The sequence below is a fragment of the Aythya marila genome (assembly GCF_965140915.1).
Source record: "Aythya marila genome assembly, chromosome: 1".
Taxonomy (NCBI): domain Eukaryota; kingdom Metazoa; phylum Chordata; class Aves; order Anseriformes; family Anatidae; genus Aythya; species Aythya marila.
This window is the reverse complement of record NC_139042.1, coordinates 142,988,729-143,009,319: the sequence shown is the minus strand read 5'-3', so window position 1 is coordinate 143,009,319 and position 20,591 is coordinate 142,988,729. Positions and strand designations below refer to the sequence as shown.

General features: G+C 37.1%; 1 protein-coding gene across 11 annotated transcripts in view; it reads left to right on the top strand.

Moving 5' to 3' along the window:
* The window catches only part of ERC1 (ELKS/RAB6-interacting/CAST family member 1), a 294,324-nt gene that overhangs the window by 213,608 nt on the left and 60,125 nt on the right, over positions 1-20,591 (top strand). The window contains exon 18 of one of the 11 annotated variants that reach the window (XM_082767803.1): positions 10,356-10,497. The exons of the other annotated variants lie outside the window; for them this stretch is intronic. Within the exon in view, the coding sequence (XP_082623929.1) occupies positions 10,356-10,392 (37 nt within the window). The 3' untranslated portion in view covers positions 10,393-10,497. Of the gene's footprint in view, positions 1-10,355; positions 10,498-20,591 lie in introns of those variants that run through there. 11 annotated transcript variants of the gene reach the window in all.

Below are 20,591 nucleotides of genomic sequence, written 5' to 3'. Positions count from 1 at the left end.
ATTTCTCATGTTCGTACATTCTCATAAGCAGTAACATTTTATTAACTTGTACCACTAGAATCCAGACTTACATCACTGAATATATTAGGAATAAAAATGTAATTCAAATGCCAGAAATTCAAAATGAGATCTTTCAATTGCTAGTAACAGCAATACTAATGGCAAATGTCTGTTACTGTGCTAATGAAGATGAAAGCTGAGATAAAGCTTTGGAACGAAGTTGCACAAGTAGATGTATGTATACATGCTATGCTACATTATAGATTGCTTGAGATTGGAAAAAATAATACAACCAAGAAAAAAAGCACAATGGTGATTGTCACCATAATCTGAGAGGTGGCAATTATAAAAATATTAGAGAACATTGAGGAATTTTAAAGATCGTATAAAAAAAATCATTGTAAAACATTGTGTTTCCCTTTTTGGCACCCAGATTGGCTAATGTCAATATAAAGAATGCCAAAAAGATTTAAAGAGGAATATAACAAATGGAAAGAGAAATGAAGATACAGGCAATAAGGGAAGATTAGTCTGTTTAAGAAGCAGGAACTGAGTACTAGTCAGAGTTATAGTATTACACATTGAAAGAAAAGTTCTTGCTAGATAATATGAAATAGAGAACTAGAAAAAGCTGGAATAGATCTGTGGAAGTATTGAAATTAAGGAAACAGCTTTGAGCCAAGTAGACTTGGAATCAGTGGCATAATTCAAGGAAGATGCTAAGGAAATCATATTTTTCTACATGAAAAGACAAGCAGCAGAATTCTATTTCTTCTGTAGGTAGGTATGGGATAACATTAAAAATCTGCAGATCTTTTTTGTCACATGGCTTTAATCCAGCTTCTCTTAAGAATGCCTCATTCTTCTATACAGTGCTTCTGTATATTATCAAGTGTCAAAGTGGATCAGATCTAAGTTTTTAGTTGGATTTGAGATTGCTTCAATTACCTTGTCAATTAATTTAAAAAAAAAAAAAAAAAAAAAAAAGGAAGAAATTAAAAAAAAAAAAAAAAAGGCAAGAATTGATTGGAGGAAGCAGATTTGGTGCTTCTTCAGAAGTGCCTCCAAATAGTTTTCAAGCAATTTGATCACACAGTGGTTCTTTTCATACGAAAAGTGATACTTGCTTTAGGTTTCCCTACAGTGGAAATATCTGATTCCCTTTTGCTACGACTGCAATCACTGATTGCATTCCTCCTTATTGTAACTTTATCTTACTTTACCTCAGATTTTTCCATTAATTTCAGGAAATAAGAGCCTGACATGGTAATGCTTGTGAGTGAAGTCTGGTCCTTGGCATCCTGGTGTTTGAACTTTATGGATTAAAATTGTTGACTCCCAGCAATCAAGTGCACTCTTGTTGTGTCTGACAGGGAATAAGAGGGGACTAAGCCAAAACCAGAGCCCCCAGAGTAAGCGCATTAGTCCTGTCTTTTCCAAACTGAATGGTTTCCCTTCTAAACAGACTCTGGAAAAAAGCTTAGTAATTCCTTAGGGAGGCAAGTTATAAAACTTGAGATGCAGATATTTAAATCCTATGAGCAAGCCAGCAGTAGTGGAATTGGCCGTCAGAACTTGTAAAAATCTCAACCAATCTCTTTTATTGTCCTGTGGCTGAAGCAATGAGACATCTCAGTTTTTGCAGGGTGAACTTCCCCACTGTATCCTGTTTGCTACTGTTTATATGTATGCAAAAAGCAATGTGAGTTATATTTTTGTAATGTCTCTTTAGAGTGGAAAAGGTTATCGCAGAGGTCATTTCATCTGCTGAAGTGTAAGAACATGAGAATTTACATCCATGATACTAGAATGGCTACAGAATTGACTGGAGCCCAATCCTGGATCTATACAATTTTAGTACTTAAAATTGTATAGTGCTGCAGGCTGTATTTCAGCTTCTTGCATACAGTATTTTGAGCTGTGTAATTTTCACTGTAACTTGTTGAGCATATGGAGGACTTCCATATACATGCCAGCTGAAAGTTCTAAAAGTATTTCTCTTTCTGCTGGCATACTAATCTAGATTATTCAGGGAACTTCATAAGAAAAAATCTCCTTCCTGCTGTTCCTCTTTTTATATATGATGCTACCACAACTTGCAGTGTAACGTGGCTTTGGCTAGAAACATCCTTTCTAATCACAAACCGTAGAGTAATCCTGAACTGTAAACCTCTCCATCTTTTACATCAAGCCTAAGAAAATCTCATGCTAAGGCCCCATTCTGGTTCTACTTGGAATTCTGTTCTCTTAGACAGCAAACTGATGACAGTTGTTGAAGTCTTCAGATAGATGCAGTGAACTGAGGAGAAAATTAAACTGCATTTTAAAGTGATTATATGGTATGGTTGTCTGTAATGGCAATGCATTGAACTTGGTGAACTTACTAAAATAGAAATACACAGAAAAATTGAAGTGAGTGGCAGCCATTTAGTTGATAAGACATTAATTTGATCATTCATGTGATCCTCCTTTTTGTGCAATAACCTGTGATTTAGACAAAGGATGCTAATAGAGAACCACAAGAATTGTCTATTGTTTGTTTTGTTGTTGTTGTTGTTGTTGTTGTTGCTTTGTTTTTTGAGAAAGAAACATCCAGAAAAATCATTATTACTGTAACTTCTTAGCATGTCTTATAAGGTCTTGATCTGATCAGCATACAATCTGCATTAAATGAATGTACTTCATGGTGGGACAGTGCTGTTAAAGCTGTAGTCCTAAGGTCCTTTGCCAGCTCAGATATCAGTTGTAGACTTTAAATTTCAGATATGTTGGTATTGACATTGATTATCCAACTGCAAATGAGGCTCCCTCCCCACCCCCACCCCCCTTTTGGTTGATTTTGGAACCTTATAGAAAAGGAGTCAGAAGTGATTCATTTTCATTGATGTGGTCATCAGGGTCATTGATGTGGTAATTCCTTGATTCAAAAGGAGAAATATTTGTGTGCAAGTTAGGAAAGAAAGGAGAAGAAGGAAAACAAATTCTAGACTGGAAATCAGCATGTAAGACTATTGCTCTTAAAAACCTGCTAGAGTCTGTCTAATACAATTCTGTATTTATAACTGCATCCATTTTTTTATATTAACATACAGATTCATACATTCATAGTTGAATGTTGCAAAAATGCCCTTTGGCATTTATGACATCCACTGCACTGGCTAAGAACTTGACTACTACTCTTCAGGTCTTTCATCTTTTTACTGGCATTGGCTCTAACTTTTATTGGTTTCCTTATATCTGATACAGTTGTTTTCAGAGTGCAGAGGCCTAACTTTCAAACTCCACCTTTGGCTAGATGTGCAAAGGAGGCTTTGGAGGTTTTCTGCAGAGTCCACATGTTCTTTTACTGTTCTTAAATACAAACCTGTCTCCTACACATTTTTAAGAGGGTATTCTGTTTACCTGGTACAAGCTTGTTTAAGATCATAAAAATCATAAATGCACAACCAAAACAATAAAAAAAAACTGACATACCATTTGTAATAGCTTAACGTGAAATGAGGAATTTTGTTGAGTATTGTCAGTAAAGATTACAGTTTTGTATTTCCTTCTGCATAAAAAGGTCACATCCTAGAATACTGATAGCCTGGTTACTCCAGCAGCTGTCTTTCAGTGTGGGTTTGAGCTTTCTGAGACTGAGGAGGGACCATAACTGAATTTCACAGTTCCTGGGCAGTGTTATAAAATGGATTCCTGTAGACAGCCACTGTAGTGGTCACTGCCATGTCCTTCCTCTGTCATCATTCAGTTCTCACATATATGCTGTAAAAGAAGTTGATTCAGGCGGTTGCGCACAAATGCCTGTCTCAGATGTGTATCCTCAGGAGCACTTGAGGGCTGTGAATCTGTCTTTTACAGTTAGATCCTCTCATGACAGTATTTTTAACTCCAAAAACTAGGAACGAAACAAGTTCTAGATCTCTCTCCTGTTGATTAAGGTGTTTACCATTTTGTTGCATGTCATTAATCCCATCGTGAGGTGCATGACATTCTTCTTTAGCTGCCAAGGGAACCTGTACACTTAATTCTGGGCGGTGAATTCTATTCATGGAGCAAGATCTCCATGAGTAGATCCTCCAAGATTTGAGGCATTGCAACGCTGAGAGTGATAACAAGAAAATGCCTTTTTAAGTGGGCCAGAGAGCTTTCTGAAGACCTTTGGCATGATGTCTGCTTCACAGGTGCATTCCCAGAGTGCTGGGAATGACCATGAGCTTGAAAAGGTCCAGTAATAATATTAGTCTACTTTTTCACATGGTGTTGTTAGAAATCATTAAATTAGTTAATCAGTATTAAATCTCAGATTTTTTTTTCTAATCAGTCCATCGCAGTATTTATTATTTATTAAAATTGCTGCTATACTTAAGCATTGTTACCCTTTCTATATTTTTTTTTCTAAATACTCATAAAATGTTACTACTTTTTCCCTGTACTGTTTGGGCTACTCTTCTAATTACCCATTCTCACGCCCTCTATAGTTATTAGACATATCAACTGTTGCTAAAACAAGGTGCACGCTGGTAGGAACATATGCTGAACTGGATTTAACAAGATGTTTGTTTTTAATTAAAACCTTCAATGTACATGTTGAGACTTACATTTAACATTTGTCAAATATAATAATAATAATAATTGAAGACATTTCTAGTTTGAGAAAAACAAAAATATCTTAAATGTTTGCAGAGACTTTTTTGTAAAAATAAAATAAAATAAAAAATTGTATGAAACTGCCTGGGAAATGAGGAGGGGCTGAGCCCTAATTTGCCACGTTTCAGTCTGAAGTGAATTTTTATGGCAAAATTCCAAACCCTGAAAACCATGGGACTTCAAGTAAGCGTTGACATTGATGTAACCTGAGCAGTACAAATGAAGTTGCTTTAATACTGTGGATGTTCAGGAGCAATGGTTTCTGATGGAAAATACAGAAGTGCAGATAATGTACAGGAAGAGCGATTATGAACTTGCTTCACCAAGTCCTTCCTAAAGAAGTTTGCGAGAGGGTGCTATGGTTGTAGGTGACTGCCATCTGTGTTGCCTTTCTTAAGCATGCTATCCAGGTAGGAAGTTGTAAGTCACAGCCTAAAGGCACAAGTAATGCCTTCTGCCACTTTAAGGGCCTGTAAAGAGTTTCTTTAATTGCAAAAGATGCCTGAAGTCTCACTCTGTTATATGCTCCTCATTTCCTTCCTTTTCCCCTAGTGCCAACTCCGCCTACTATCCCCCCTCTCCCACCCCGAACATTTCTGCGTGAGGCTTCGTGCAAGAAGTGTTTTTTTATAGAGTTCACATACTCAGGTGTCTGGAACCTGCACAGGCTCAGCCTGTTTAAAAATCCTGTAGATGATCTCATTATGTGGTTTGAATAGGCTCTGTGTGGTCAGCATTGCTGCCAGCACCTGAGGGAGCCAGATCTGTCTCTCCCCATTACAAACACATAACAGGCTGGATTCAAAATAGGCTTAGTGTGAAGATGGAGCCTCTCAAAGCTGTTGTGTGCAAGAAAAGTCTGAAATTCCCCAGGAAGGAGCTTTATTTGTGCTGAACGCAGGGTGTACTGAAAGGGAATCATCTCTGTGGCTGGGGAATAGTTTCACTGTATGAACGCTATGCTCAGGGGGCAGCTGAACCATTTTCATTACTGATAGCACCTCAATCTGTTTGGCTCTTGAACTGATTCATGTTTCTTACATTGGATGTTATTGGCAATAATTCCTTCTCTCTGCCTGCTTCCCTTCCCTTCAAAGGGCAGGAATTCTCTTTTAACTGAGAAATTAAACACTCTCTGGAGTGTTTTAATGAAATCAAAGTTTTGTCTCCGAGTCATCAGTTTTACTCTGTCTCTCAATCATCATCCTTATACTCCTCCCCAGAAAACCCCAAACTAATCAACTTAGCATTGGGCATTCTGAAATGTTTGCTGAGAAAACAGCTCTGTTTTGACAGACAGCAATTATAGCACCTGGGCTATAGGCAGACTTTACAGCTCTTCTGGGGATCTCTTATGAATAGTCACCATGAGGCCAGTACAGCCTTGTGCAAACAAGCTTTGTAACCAAATTACACTGAAAAACCCCCTTCTTCTCTACCCACACCCTCCCCTCCTAAAATTGCTGAGTAGCCTGGACATTCCTCCTTTACCTATTCTGACTCTGGAAAAGTTCTCAGACTTTCTAAGAAAACGCTATTTAGAGTTATGGAGAGTTACCATGTCATTTAGGTGTATTTATTCAACATCCCATACACATATGGGTGGGTATCATACACACACAGTATTTGGATCCACTCATTTTATGTTGTTGGATTTTGATTTTTTTTATGACTGTGGAAACTCCACAGAGCCTATGAGAGCTTTTAGTGATACAACTGCATGGAAAATTAAAAAGAGAGTTTGTCAATGAATATAAACACAGCTTCTATCTGCCACCTTTGGGGAGGCAAATTGTCTGGTCTTGTTTCTCATGGTTGAATTGCTCATTGGACATAAACAGCATTTTGTTTGAGAGAGGAAGAAATGCACTGTCTTAGGTCAGGCAGACCTCTGCCACCCATTCTCATTGTTCTTGGAGAACATGGAATTTCTTCTCAACTCTATTTTTCTTCCTCCACTGCTTTGGTTTATGGCTCCAGCACTCCTCATTCTGGAGGGCTTAATAAGAACTATGAATTCTCCCATAGGTAGCATTCTTTTGCTCTTTTCAGTAGTCTTTGCTATTGGAAAAGGAAAAGAAAACGTCTACAATTAGGTAGCTAACTCAGGACATCAAAAGATTGTGAAATGCTAATTTAAACAAAATAATATTGACTAGCCATATTAATGAAAAACTGCCATTAGCTTTAATGTTGTAAAACTGCTACAGCATGATAGCCTTCTTGTTCTAAAACATGCCTTTTCCCAGAGAGTTTTTTGGGCCATTACTCAAAGCAGTATTTTCTAGTAGTGTGGAATAGGTTATATTTAGAGTGTGTATTTTATTTCTGCTTCAAGAGCAGGCTCCTTGCTCTATTTTTAAGTGAACTACTTCAAAATCTTTTGCAGTGAGGTGTACAAGACTGAAAGCGTGAATGACTGACTTTTCAGTGAAGAAGGTGTCTGTTCCAGCCAGGTTGTTTTTGCTTTTCTCCCCTCGGTGTGACCTCTGCTATGAACATGCAGTGGCCTCTGTCAATGTCCTGATGGGGAAGAGAGTCTTTCATAGACCCCTGAGCACACAGCTCTCTTTGCAGTGAGACGAAAAGGCGCTGATCTCTCCGAGGAGCACAGTGACGGCTCTGGAGCCACATGAAAGCTAGTCGTGTTAATCCCCTTGCTATGGCTTGTGGTGAACTTTGGTTACCAAGCTACACCACGGGTAAAGCTTTCATAGGACACTCATCTAGAGAAAAAAAAAAAAAGAGTCCATTTGGTATTTGCTATAACCTAAAAAATACCACCAACCCAAAAAATACCAGGAAAAATGTGGTAAATTTGGCATGTTTCTGAGCATTTCACAGTATCGCTGATGTGCACGCTGATGTGCTGATGTTGCACAACTGAGCTCTCAGATCTAAACACCAAAAAAAAAATGTCTTGATAGAAGCAGATGTGATATTAATTACATTTGAATAGAAAGTTATATAGAGTGCTGCCATAAAATGGAGAGAACGGAAGAGATATTCCTCACTTCTACAATTTATTCTACTTAATTACCATAATCTTAGTTACCGTTACTTTGTCTTTACCACATCAGTAAGTAAAAAAGCAAGGCATGAGAGGAAAGAAAAAGTATAGATTATATTTCCTTTTGCTTCTTGACTTTGTTATGGTTTGGACTTATGTTGATAATAGAATATTACTGGGCAGAGCTTTCAGAAATAGGATTATACCTTTCTAGATAAAACCTAAAAATAAAAACTTGCTTTTTCACTCAGCCTTGGAGGCCATTCTGTATGTCATAGTTAAAACTTCGGTGCAAATGATTAGCTAGAAAATTCTTAGAAGTATGCCAGTGCTACTTTCTGTTTCATCTGATTTTGTTAAGCAGTTTAAGGTGCTCTCCTGCCAGTCGCTGAATATATTGCTGTTACAATAAATAAGCTTGTCGAGATGGAATGACATATAGACTCTTTGGTCAAACCCATATATGTTCATTTAATAAAAGACAAATAGAATGCATAAAGCATACCTACAAGTAGATAGTGTTATGATTACATTTCTTAACTTCTTCAAGTTTCATTTTGCAACTTTTTTTTTTTCTGATTTTATGTGTATTTTTAAGTAGCTGAAATGGTGGAAATTTTTCAGTAGTATTTAGTGATTTTTTAAAGCCATTTAGAAGGCAGAGAGAATTATTTCTCTTAATACAGCCCTTACTAAATTAAGTCAATGGAAATCACAGTATAAAAGAATGGTTGAGGTTGGAAGGGACCTCTGGGGGTCATCTGGTCCAACCCCCCTGCCAAGCAGGATCACCTAGAGCATGTTGCACAGGATCATGTCCAGGTGGGTTTTGAGCATCTCCAGAGAAGGAGACTCCACAACCTCTCAGGGCAACCTGTTCCAGAGCTCTGTCACCCCCACATTAAAGAAGTTTTTCTTCATATTCAGACAGAACTTCCTCTGCTTCAGTTTGTGCCCATTGCCTCTCGTCCTGTTGCTGGGCATCACTGAAAAGATTCTGGCACCAACCTCTTGACTCTTCATATAACTTGTATATGTTGATCAGATCCCCTCTCAGTGTTCTCCAAGCTAATCAGACCCAGCTCTCTCAGCCTCTCCTCGTATGAGAGATGCTCCCTAATCATCTTCATAGCTCTCTGCTGGACTTGTTGCAGGAGCTCCATGTCCCTCTTTTAGTGGGGAGCCCAGAGCTGGACACAGTACTCCAGGTGAAGCCTCACCAGGGCTGAGTAGAGGGGCAGGATCATCTCCCTCGACGTGCTGGCAACACTTTTAGTAATGCACCCCACTTGCAAGAGGAATATTGTCTTTGATTTCAGAAAGAACATCATTCATATATGCTGTGGTGAAGAAATGATGGACTTTTTTTTTTTTTTTTTTTTATGCCAGCATTCAAATTATTAAAAAGCTTTTTAATTATAAAACTTTGCTGGGTTTGGTTAAGTAAAAGTAAAGTAGTCAGCTTAATTAAGATTACTGGAAAAGCAAAGTTAATTTGTTCCATTTTTTCTTCAGTTCAATTAAGCCCTTTTGGGTATTTGTAGTATGACTAAACTACTATTTCACTTGTTTAGACATCTTTTCATATTTCTTTGGATCACATGTGAATTGAACAGAAGTGTTTTGCCTTTCTTCTTAGAAAAGCACTGTGGCATTCCATATCTCTCCATTTACAACATAAGAAACTGCTGAAGATGTTATGCATGTGTTAGGGGTGGTATGCCAAGATTTTTGGTATCTAAGAACACTTAAAGGAATTGGCTAAAGGGAATTTTGGCTTCTTGAAAGATTAATAAATATTGGAATTCTGGTGAAATTCTAGAAGTTAAGGAAATGCTAAAGTTGTGGAAGTGTTGCAGAATAGGAGGCAGGATGACTAACTAGCTGTAAGTTGATTAACTGGATTAACTGTTACAATTTATGAGCAAAATAATGAATAATCTGATAAAGAATTCTTATAGTGTAAAGAAATAATTAGATAATTAATATCAGTCAACTTGGTTTGTGTAAAATATGTCATGCCAAAAACACATAATGTTCCTTTATTATATCCAAAGTTTGCCTAAAAGAAAACAAACCACTTGTTCAATACAACTAATTCTTGCCTTACATTTGAGTTCTCTAAATGACCAATTCTACCATCATATTATTAGTTTTGAATAGACGATATTCTTAAAGTGAGCGTTATCAGTATTTACCATTTACAATTAAAATTAAGTAGAGCTATTTATGTTTGAGCTTCCTTAATATTGGTACTAGTCTTGATGCTAATAATCATTTTATTCGTGAGCTGTAAATAAGTGTAAAATAACAGTCAGTAGAAACTGCAGATGATAAATAAAACATCATAACATTACCTAATGTTAAAAAGTCATGTATAACAATTTAAATTGCTTCTTTTAATGTGAATGCATTTACACAAAGTGCGTCTGAATACTAGGGATATAAATTAGAATAATACGGAAATATTATACACTGTTTTAAGAGGAATGGCTTGGAAAAGATACTGGGATGTTATGGAAAAATGCAGTGTGACATTGGCTGCAAAAGAAATTTGGCTATATAAAAGTAGGATTAATGACTAGGAATAGAATATGAATTTTACTTTTATGGTAAGTTCTTGGTTATCATGATATTCTGTAGAGTTCTAATGTCTAGAAAGGAAATAATAATGATATTAAAATAATGTTTATTCCAGCAAACAGTCAAAACAAGGATCAGTATCTAGCAAATGAAGCCAGAAAAAATAGGATTAGCAAGAGACCTGACTTTTTGACACTGGAAACGACTAACCACTGGGACAAACTCAGAGGAATAACAGTTAATTCTTCATGGCTTTCAGTCACAAGTGGTTGTCTTTCTGAGATTTTCTTATCCTCCAGAGCAAGTCACTGGGTTCAGTGGGAGTAACTGAATACGATGTAAGTATTTGTTCTGTACAGGAAATCGTATAGGATAAAATCTATGAATAAGCCTTGATTCTGCTTGCTGTAAGCTCTGAAACAATCTACAACAGTGAAGGATATCCTTTAAGTACAATAAAAGAAAATAAGCAGGTGGTGGAAGTAGTTTTCTACATAACTGTTTTCACTTGTAGGAAAAGTAATCATGAAGCAAATAGCTTCGTGAGGGTTCCATCCTGGACAAATCTGATGAGTTTAGTATTACTTACATCTGCTTTACCGATCCTTCTCTTTCCTTATCTAGATTTTTTTTTCTACATTGATCATTTCAATAGCATTCTTTACTTCCTGTGTTTGAATTCTCCCCTAAATTTCCGTAAAACTCTCTCTCCTCTATCACTTTCTCTTAAAGTCTCATTCTCTGCAAGTCATCAAGTCTTTTAGGTGTGTTTCAGTATGTGTAAGCTTTATGTTCCTGGCTGTTTTTTATGAGGCAGCTTCTCAGGAAATGTTACCTTGTTATGTTTACAATTTTAAGATTTGAAAGAAACTTGATGGGTGAAAATAATCAGGATCTCTTCCACTATTTGCAGAGTGATTCTACAGAATGACCATAGCCATGAAATGCTTGGAAGGAAGCTTCCTTCTCTTTTCTTATTCACGTTCCTCATTGAATGATGTCTGCTGAACAAGTATACCTGTGTGAAACTTTCTTTCATATGATCCATTATGGATTTGAAGGAGCAAAGCAGATTTTCTTCTGTCCAACTTTAGTAGCCACAATTTGTGTGGACATGGGAAGCCTCCATTTTCAATTTTTCATGTTGTTTCTAAGGAGAACAGCAAAAATACATCCAGCATGTGCCTAACCAAGGCACGACAAGTCCAAGGGACTATAAGAATATAAGTCAGGTCAGTGACAGCTTGCTCCTCTGCAGCCAAGAGGTTTATGGGATTTCAGTGTTAAGAAACAGGGCTCCTCAGGATAATTAGAGCAGAAAATAACCAGTGCTTTGTTTCTTGGCTTAAAATGAGTTTTCTGTTATTCTTTCTCCTGAAAACGTAACTTGTGGCATAGGAGGCAACATTACTCTTAGGTGAAACTGTGAGTTTTCAGAAGCCTAACAATACCATAATCTCTGTCACCACTTGGGTTGCTTTCCAGGTGCCAAAACCAAAAGTCAGATCAGTGCCCTAGACTGCAAGGAGAACATCCGTATTGTAACTGAAATTGCACAGCAGGTTCTTCAGCTTCCAAATAAGTAATGCTGTGAGTGAAGGATCTGCTCACTAGTAGAGAAACAAGTGAATTACCTTTCAAGTTTCTTTGCTGTCTTAACGTTTTGGGTCAAATTCTGACAGCACAGAAGAGAACTAAAAGCTCAAGTGGAAAGAGAAGTAACAGCTGGAGAATGTGCATTTCTTGGGTGAGGAAGCTACGTCTGAAGAACAGGATGGTATCAGAAGGTTTACTCCACAGTCTCGTCCCCCCGTGATGTGTTGCGGAAGGAGGTTGTTCCTCGAGGTTGTATTTAGTGTCGAACGCAACAGGCCTGGGGCGAGCGCAGGCCAGCGTGAGGCAGCGGTGGGGCTGAGGCCTATTGTTTCTTTAAGTGGTTGCAGGGCTGTCCAGGTGTCCTGATTTAAAGGCTGCTCCTTGAGACAGGAAATTGTATCTTGTTCTGAGGTTTACTGTAATAAAGTACATAGTCCTAGGGGAATGTGCTGCTGGGTCCATGAATCACTTTATGGGCTGGCTGTTCTGACCTCAGCCCTGTGATTTATTCATGCCATACCGCAGCAGGAATGGCAAAAATGTAACCAGCACATGGTCGTCCCGGCCCCCCCGTCCAACCCAGATGGGCTTTAACTAGAGGCTGCCATAAATCCATAAAGTGAGTTTGCTCGGAGCGGGCAGTTTCACTTGTCTTGCCCGAGAGCTCTGTGCTGTGTGTCTGCGAGGGGTTTGGCGATAGGGGGATCCTCTTGCTCCTCAGGCGTTTCTTCACTGCTTCGGTGTTGTGACCTTGTGTAGCGCTTTCAGCCTCTTCTGTGAAGAAGTGAAAATCATGGTGCTCTTAGCAAAAAACAAGGCAGCTTTAGGTGTGCAAGATTTTGGTAATCCCCTTTTTCCTTAATGCTAACAATAAATAAATAAGAGAGAGAGAGAAAAAAAAAAAAAAAAAAAAAAAAACAACACCTGACTCTTCAGCTCAGGATGTCACTGTACTGTGTATTTACAGAGGCGGTTAGATGATGTGCTCTTTGTCAGACCACCAGTGATAGGCATGAAGAATAGATCTTAACTCTCAGCTCCATTTCTGTTTTAAACACTTAGTCATGTTTCTATTTCAACTGACTATGCTTGTTTATGTGTTCTGCAGTTAGCAGTTGTTAGCTTTAAAAATCTCACACCTGTGTTAGATGTGTTGGTGGTCTTTCCATCTCAGTTTTTAAAAGATTTTTTCTACATAAAGCATCTTTATACTTTTTTATACATTCATTGATCCATATACCTCAGAAAATGCTCAGATTTTTTTCCCCGGTGTTATGCAAAATACTCATTACTTAAGGATAGTCTCAGGATCAAAAGTTGTCCATATCACCCTGCCTCAATTATTTTCTGCCATTGTTCCCTGTGAATCTCTATACAACTGAGTGTAAATCTCCATTGTGTATTCTTGTAACAAATTTGTCTGTCTTAATTTTATCATTTAAAATAGTTTAGACATTATAAAGAACCAATAGAAGTCTAATATTTTGTAAATAATACTATTAGAATGAAGAAGCTGTAACCTAGAAAGCAGTCCTCTTCTTTGCAACATGCTCAAATGTCTGCCTTAACCTTCTCATCCTGAGATCAGCCTTAGAAAATATGTTTAATTCTTCTGTAAAGCAGACAGAAGTTAAACAACTCGGAATTTAGCAAGAATTTTTATTGCAAGAAATTAACCTAGCCACAAATCTTACACCTAAGCAGATGCCAAATTATACTTCTTAGCAATTGTACAACCAATTAAAGGGCATCTATATCAAAACAAGCAAGAATTTATTTAAATGGAAACTCCCATGCCTTCTGTTATCTATATGCAGACAAGATTTCTAGAGAGATGGACTCTGTGATAGCAAGCAGGTTTAAGTTTGTTTTAAGGCAATCATATTCCTTTCTATTTCATATGCTTGAAATCTGAGTTTTTTACTTTTTCTAAGATATTAGAGGTCCATTTACATGTGATAATGTTTCTTCAATGAAGTGATTTTCATGGGTGCTTCATGTAGTTTTAAAGTAAAGGATAAACACAACTTCAAATCTGCTCAATAGAAAAGGTGTTGTGAACTGGAATATGTGCTAAAATGGTGGTGGTTTGCTTGTTTGTTCTTCAAATTCCCTCACACATGAATGACTTACTGTCACTTTCAACATGTTGCTTAATTTTTATGCACTTGTTTCTCATTATAAAACATAGACAATAACAGCTTATTTTGAGATTATTGATCTTCATTAATCTGTTTATAAAACCTTAAATCTGTACGTGAAAAAAAAAAGCTTTGTACAACATCATATATCATGATGAGCAGGGATCTGATAATAAAGGGTTGTCAAGAGTCTATTTTCAAGGTTTAGATCAGGCTTAACAGCACTTATTTTGGAGCAGAACATGCATACTCAGTCTCTTAAACTGTTTTACAGCATATAGCTTCAGTTTCTTCTCATTCTTCCCCAGAACTGGGACTGGATAGAGATAAAAACAGAAGACGGTGGGATGCTTCCTACGTACTGTTGAATGCCAGCTGCTTTAGTGTAAGCATCTGGAAAATTGTTTATCTTCAGAACTCATCAGAATATATTGTAATGCCAATTCAAACAAATCTGCACTGAGCGTCTGCAAGTAGCTGCACCTACCTTGGTCTGGAAAAAGAAAGGAAATGAAACTTCTCAGGCCTCTTCTGTTGCAATTACAGAACTAAGCATATCCAAATTTTATCCATAACCACTGACAACTGCTCCATTCCTGTCCTTGAACCTTTCAACAACTTCTATTTGCTTAGAAACACTTTTTTTTTTTTTTTAAGCACTAATACAGCAGTCATTGAAGCTACCACGAGCAGAAAGCAAAGTGATGCCTCAGTGTTGAATGATCTATCATCTTTTTTGTCTGATGCTGCTATCCCCAGCCATATCCAGGCACTTGACAGTTTTTATACTCCCTTTTCAATCCATCCCCTGGGCAGCAGCAGCAACGAGAAAAGCCTGAAGTACAGGTAGTAAGTGTTAGGATTAGGATGGAACAGATGTCAGCATTAGTGCTGCCGTAGTTACTATCACCAAATGCTAAGACACCCTTTGCAGTGGTAATGTAAACAATCCCATAAGCTGTGTTTGACCTGAGAGGAAATATATCTTTTAGAGATGAAACAAAGTGGTTCTGGAAGAAAGGCTTGCACAAGCATACAAAAGAACCCTCAAAGAAGGAGGAGGAATTTAGGAGAGATGTATCCAGGTTGGTCATCAAATAGTCAGTAAGTAATGAAAGAAGTCTGTAACTCTAGAGAGAAAATTTGTTGAAGAGCAGAGGAAAATTGAGATGTTTGTGAAAGAACAACAAAAAGAAGTAGCTCTACACATCTGGTATGTAAAATGAAACCAGATGTCACCAGGATAATGGCAATTAATGGATAATAGGATAGTATGCGCAGCTAGAATGTGTGTAGAAGTTGTTCAGGAAACCTAGAAATGGTAGGCATACATTAAAGATACAGGAGATTCTGAGGAAATTTAAAAGAAAAAAAAAGTGACAGTATGAGGACTTAATAACTTAAGGACCATAAAAGGAGTGGATGATAGCCTGCTATTGACTTTAGGCATAGAGGTGTGGTAGAGGTAAATAGCAATGGAGAAACATGTTTTTTCTCAGACATTAATTACTGGATACAAATCAGAGAAATTGCTGCACTTCTTGACAAAATATTTACTTGATCACCAAAAAGTAACATTGTTAAAGACTTCAGGATGGTAATTAGTGTTGATGATGCTAGAGAGGAAATCATCAACAAAACCAACTTCAGCTGGAGTGACCATGAATTGAGTATACATATATTTAAATTTTTAAAAGCTGTACAAAATACTTGAAAAAATAAGAGTATTTGCAAGTAAATTGAACAGAGGAACTCAAGGATTTGAGTGTAAAGAAAGAAGGGAGTTTATAAATGAAAAGTCCAACAAAACTTTGAGGTCTTTGCATCCCAAACAAAGAGAAGAAAGTGTAAGGAAGAATTACAAACCTAATTGACTGTCTATCTGCATCTAAACAAAATTAGGAGTGTGCAGCAGTATGCACATCACCTTAAAAAATAACCAAGAAAGAGAGCTGTTTTTTGGAGGCAGACATTATAGGAATAAAGTGAGAATTGTCATAACTAATGTTGTATTATATTATCCAAAGGAAATTAAATAATAAGACATTTTATATGTATGAAATAAAAAGATCAGGAAAAGAAGTGGAACTCACAATGCAGTGGGGACAGGGCTGGGATTAGCAGCACTATACATATCATACTGAAAGTAAATGAATGCCTTCACCTTAGTTTCCAGTAAGCAGACTGATAAAATATAAAGAAAAGAAGGCATGATGACATATTGGAATGAGTAAATCAATTATGGAAACAAGACAGATGCAAAAGTAAGTGATAATTACACCAACCAGAAATAACAGTCATGATAGTCATTTAGCAAGGAGGTCAATTCTCCATCAGTTAAAATCTTTGATTCAAGTCTGTAGGTTGGATAGTTTCTTCATCCAACTATGTTGTAAGTCATGGCTTGATCTTTTCACAGGATCAAAGACCACACCAAGACCGCAGTATTGCAATCATTGTTGACTGACACAGCTGAAATTTCTTTCTACCAGCTTTCACCTGGAGGGTGATTCACACAGACATAATTAATTAAAGAACAATTGTTTTCACCTTAGCACTTCTTGTTGTTTGATGTGTTATAATCAATGTGAATAGCATGATTCACTTTTATTCTTAAGCTCAGACTGTACTAGCCTTGATGCTGTAGCAGTGTCTTGAGCTCCTTTAGGGATAAGGAACCTGTGGACAGATTTTGGTTTCTCCTATTTAGCCAGGGTGAAGTTTTAACTGGATCAACAGGTTTCAGGGATACACAGTCAGTAGTGCTGACACCAGGGAGGGAGCAGGAACCTGAAAAGGAACCATCTTCTTCAACAAGAGCCCTGTCTTATGTCAGCTTAAGCTGATTGTGAAACCACACGCTAAGCCAAAGCTCAACCTGTACTTTACTGTGTCACAGGAAAGAAACAAGAGCTGCCTTTCTTATAACGTCATTTTTCAAAATCTGCTGTACATATTCTGGTGGACTGCATTGCTTGGATGGAAATTATACCTTAATTTATGCTCTATTTGGACTGCTGTTAAACTATAGAAGAAGGCAGACAGTGCAAGGAATTCCCTCTCAGAAAAGTCAGCTCTGTGGAACTCAGAAGCCTTGTGAGTACATCTGCCTCCTCTCTGGTTTCTACACGGAAGGCTGGTCAAACAAGGATAGTTACTACTCTTTATAGGACAAATCACTTATAATATCAAATGTTAGGATTCTAAAATGTGCCATCTTCAGAATCTACCACTCTTCAGAGGCAAGTAGGTAAGGCTCATACTCAGTCTAGCAGCTGTGTGTAGCAGCCCCTTTCTCACTGGAGTAATTAATCAATAAAAATAGTTCAGTAAACTAGGAGTTGATTGAAAAATCCCTCCGCAAAAACCTTCAAATTTCTTCTGGAACCATTGGCAGGCACAGTAAAGAGCTGTACTGAAATTCTGAGTACTCAGAGCTGAGACGTGAGCATGACTATGATGCTTCTGTGATTCTAAGCATTTAGGATGTTAGAGAAAAGTTGCATAGAAAAGTCCAAATATGATATTAGCAACATTTTTTTTTTTTTAACAAGTGTGGCACAAATGATAATGCTACCTGTTTCTAAAGGCAACATTTGCTATTATCACACTATTCGTGCAATAGAAAATTAAAGGAGCATCTCTTGTGACCACACAACTGCAGTCACAAAGAATGTACGTGTTTATCTCTTGTTTTCCAGTTGTGTTCACTTGTATGTGATAACATTGAAGAGAACAGTGAAAAGGTGTAAATTCAGGAGGCTTCAATATGCTGATGGCAAATGACTTCTGATTTTTTTTCTCAGTTTATCTGAATTCTTTCTTACAGAATACAGTTCTTATTATCACTGTAATTTGCTATTTTATATCACAGGCATTTTAAATTTGAATCTATCACATTTTAAATGTCTGTGATAGAAAAGCTGTAAAATCTTGATCAGTGTTTTCTGTAAGCCATGAGTAAATATGGCAGCTGTGACAATCTAGATCATGGGGTTGAGAGACTGTGGAAATGCTGTCCACACAAGACAAAGGTAACTTGTTGATTCAGAAAGGAAGTACAAGAATGAAAGAAATATTATCCCTTTGATTGAGGGTGTATGTTTGTGTTTGGAAAAATAATTTCCCGAAGTAATTGCTTTTTTTTTTTTTTTTTTTGCCATTTCCAAATTAATTTCCCAAATTAATTCCAGCCTGAGGTTTGAATACTGCCAGCTGTAATTAAAAGAACAGGTAGTATATTGCATTTTTCCCACCTTATTGCAGCATGATGTTGCTACTGTTTCTTTTAGATAAATAGGGGTTTGTGCTCCTTCTTTGTGTTTTTTGTATGGCAGCATCTTAAATGCTGATGAAATTATAGCTGGTGCAGCATTTGGCAGCTGTTTTCAAATAAAGTGCTGGTCTGTTAGTATATTAAAATGGTGTTCTCTGATCTTCCTGTCTGTATTTGTCCAAGCTGTTTAAGAACCTAACTTTAGTATCTAGAACTTTGTGTGAGCTGCCTCCTACCTTAAGAGGTACTGCAGGTGCAGTAAACAGAGTGGCAGGATGGTGGGTTCCAGCTGCCAGGGCCTCAGAGTGTCATAATCTGGAATTCTCTCTATGTGGTCCAGAGCAGTCTAAGTTTCTTAATTTTCTGAAGATATTCTGTAACCAGACAAAAAAGTGGGGAAAAAAACGCTGAGTTTAGAACTACCATTGCAGATGCATTGACACAGTTTATTATGAAAAATATGGCATTAACGCTAGGATAACCATCCCATTGGGTCAGATGTTTTGTGTATTATATTGGTAATTACTTTTTAATAGTTTATCAAATGTCACTCAGCCAAACAGTATTGTTCTACTAAACTTATGAAATTACTAAATACTGTGTCCTAACACTTCTATGTTCTAAGCTGCTGCCTAACTGTCTATCTGACATAAAACTGGAAATTTTATCAGAATCTCTTTGTCTGATATTTTTTTATGTTGTTACTTTGAAGGGAAGGGTGTTTTTAATTCATATGCAAATAATATAGTTCTTATTTTAATGGTGATTTGCCATTTTAAGTCTTAAAAATATCTGTGATAGAAAAACATTAGAAGTTCGATCAGCATTTGCTGTAGGCTTTGAGTAAATGCTGTGAACTAAAATCACACAACTGAAGCAAGTACTGTCCAACTAGTAGCTCTTTCTTTCTGTGGAGACTGATGGCAGAACAGCTGGAGACTAAACAGTTTATAAAATAGCAAAACCTTTCTACATCTAAACCTTGCATACTAAAGGCATTCCAGGCATAATTACAGTTTATCCTAATATACCAACTTGAGAACCCTGGCAGGTCAGTCATTCCTCACAGAAGAGCAACAGTCTCCGTTGAAGCAGCTGACTGGATTGCTGTGAGCTTGTAGAGCTTGTACCTGCCTGAGTGGGTTTAATGAAATCAGGTTTCATATAATTAACCCAAGTCCTCAGTGGCATTAAGATCAATGCTGCAGATGGCCTCAATACTGCTTTTAAGTTATTTAGTTTGCACTTTCAGAAATATTCCATGTAGGAATGAATCTCATAATTTGGAATTACATAGATAATATGTTTGTAATATTTATATATGGAATTTGTGTTCTTCCTGAAATATGTAAAATTATTTTAATGAATTTTTAAAATATTTATGCTTTGAAGCATCATCAAGTGTTGACTGCAGCCTGTTATTCCTCCTAATTATACAGCTAATAATTATTCCTATGTTAACATCCTCAGAACTGTGCTGTATAGTTTAAAACCTCCTTATAAAGTTCATTTTCTGATAAGGTTTTACCAAAAGGATTCCTCTCCTTCACTAGGAAAGAGCTGTAAAGGACTACGTGGTCTCCCAAAACCAAGTGCTATAGGGAACCATTTAAAGACATCTTGATGTGATTATTATTTGTATGCCAGAGAACACGCATGGCTACTCTGGTAGTTAAAACACTTAAAATGTTGTTGATGAACCTTTTTAAATCTTCTTTGGCTTATCCTGCTACAACTCATTATCTAGGAATCCAGAATATTAGTCCTGCAGTGCTGAGGGTTACTGACTAGTTAGAAAGTCTCACGTCCCCGTTTGCAAAAATATGCTGTGGTTCTTGGTAACTAAATCTGTATGAGCTGCAGTTTGCCATTTTCCAGGCTCATTCAAACACCTGGTCACTCAAGCTGCAGATCACTTATTTATCCTCACCCAGACCCATGTGAGAAATCTCATCTCAGCTGTGTTTGTCTTTTTCTAGGGCCTCTGTAAACAGGTATATGAGATGCTAGCACCTGCCATTTTTACTAAAGTCGCTGCAGCTGAAGTGATCTTTAAGAATAATACTCTTCAGCATCTTAATTTAAATGTTGTATAACTTTAAGCCCTGTCTGCTGTGCTGCAGAGAGGTTTAGAAAATACTGATATGCTTAATGCCTTCTATTTCTACAGTCTTAGTAATATGTAAGTGTATAATAGTATATTGTTCTCTTTTTTAGCTTTCATCAAAAAAAAAATAAAAATAAAAATGCTTTCTGTGGCTGAGGGACATTCTTAAAGCTTTACCTTGATTCAAGACCCATAGTGAAAACCAAGATGAAATTTAAACTGTTGCCATCT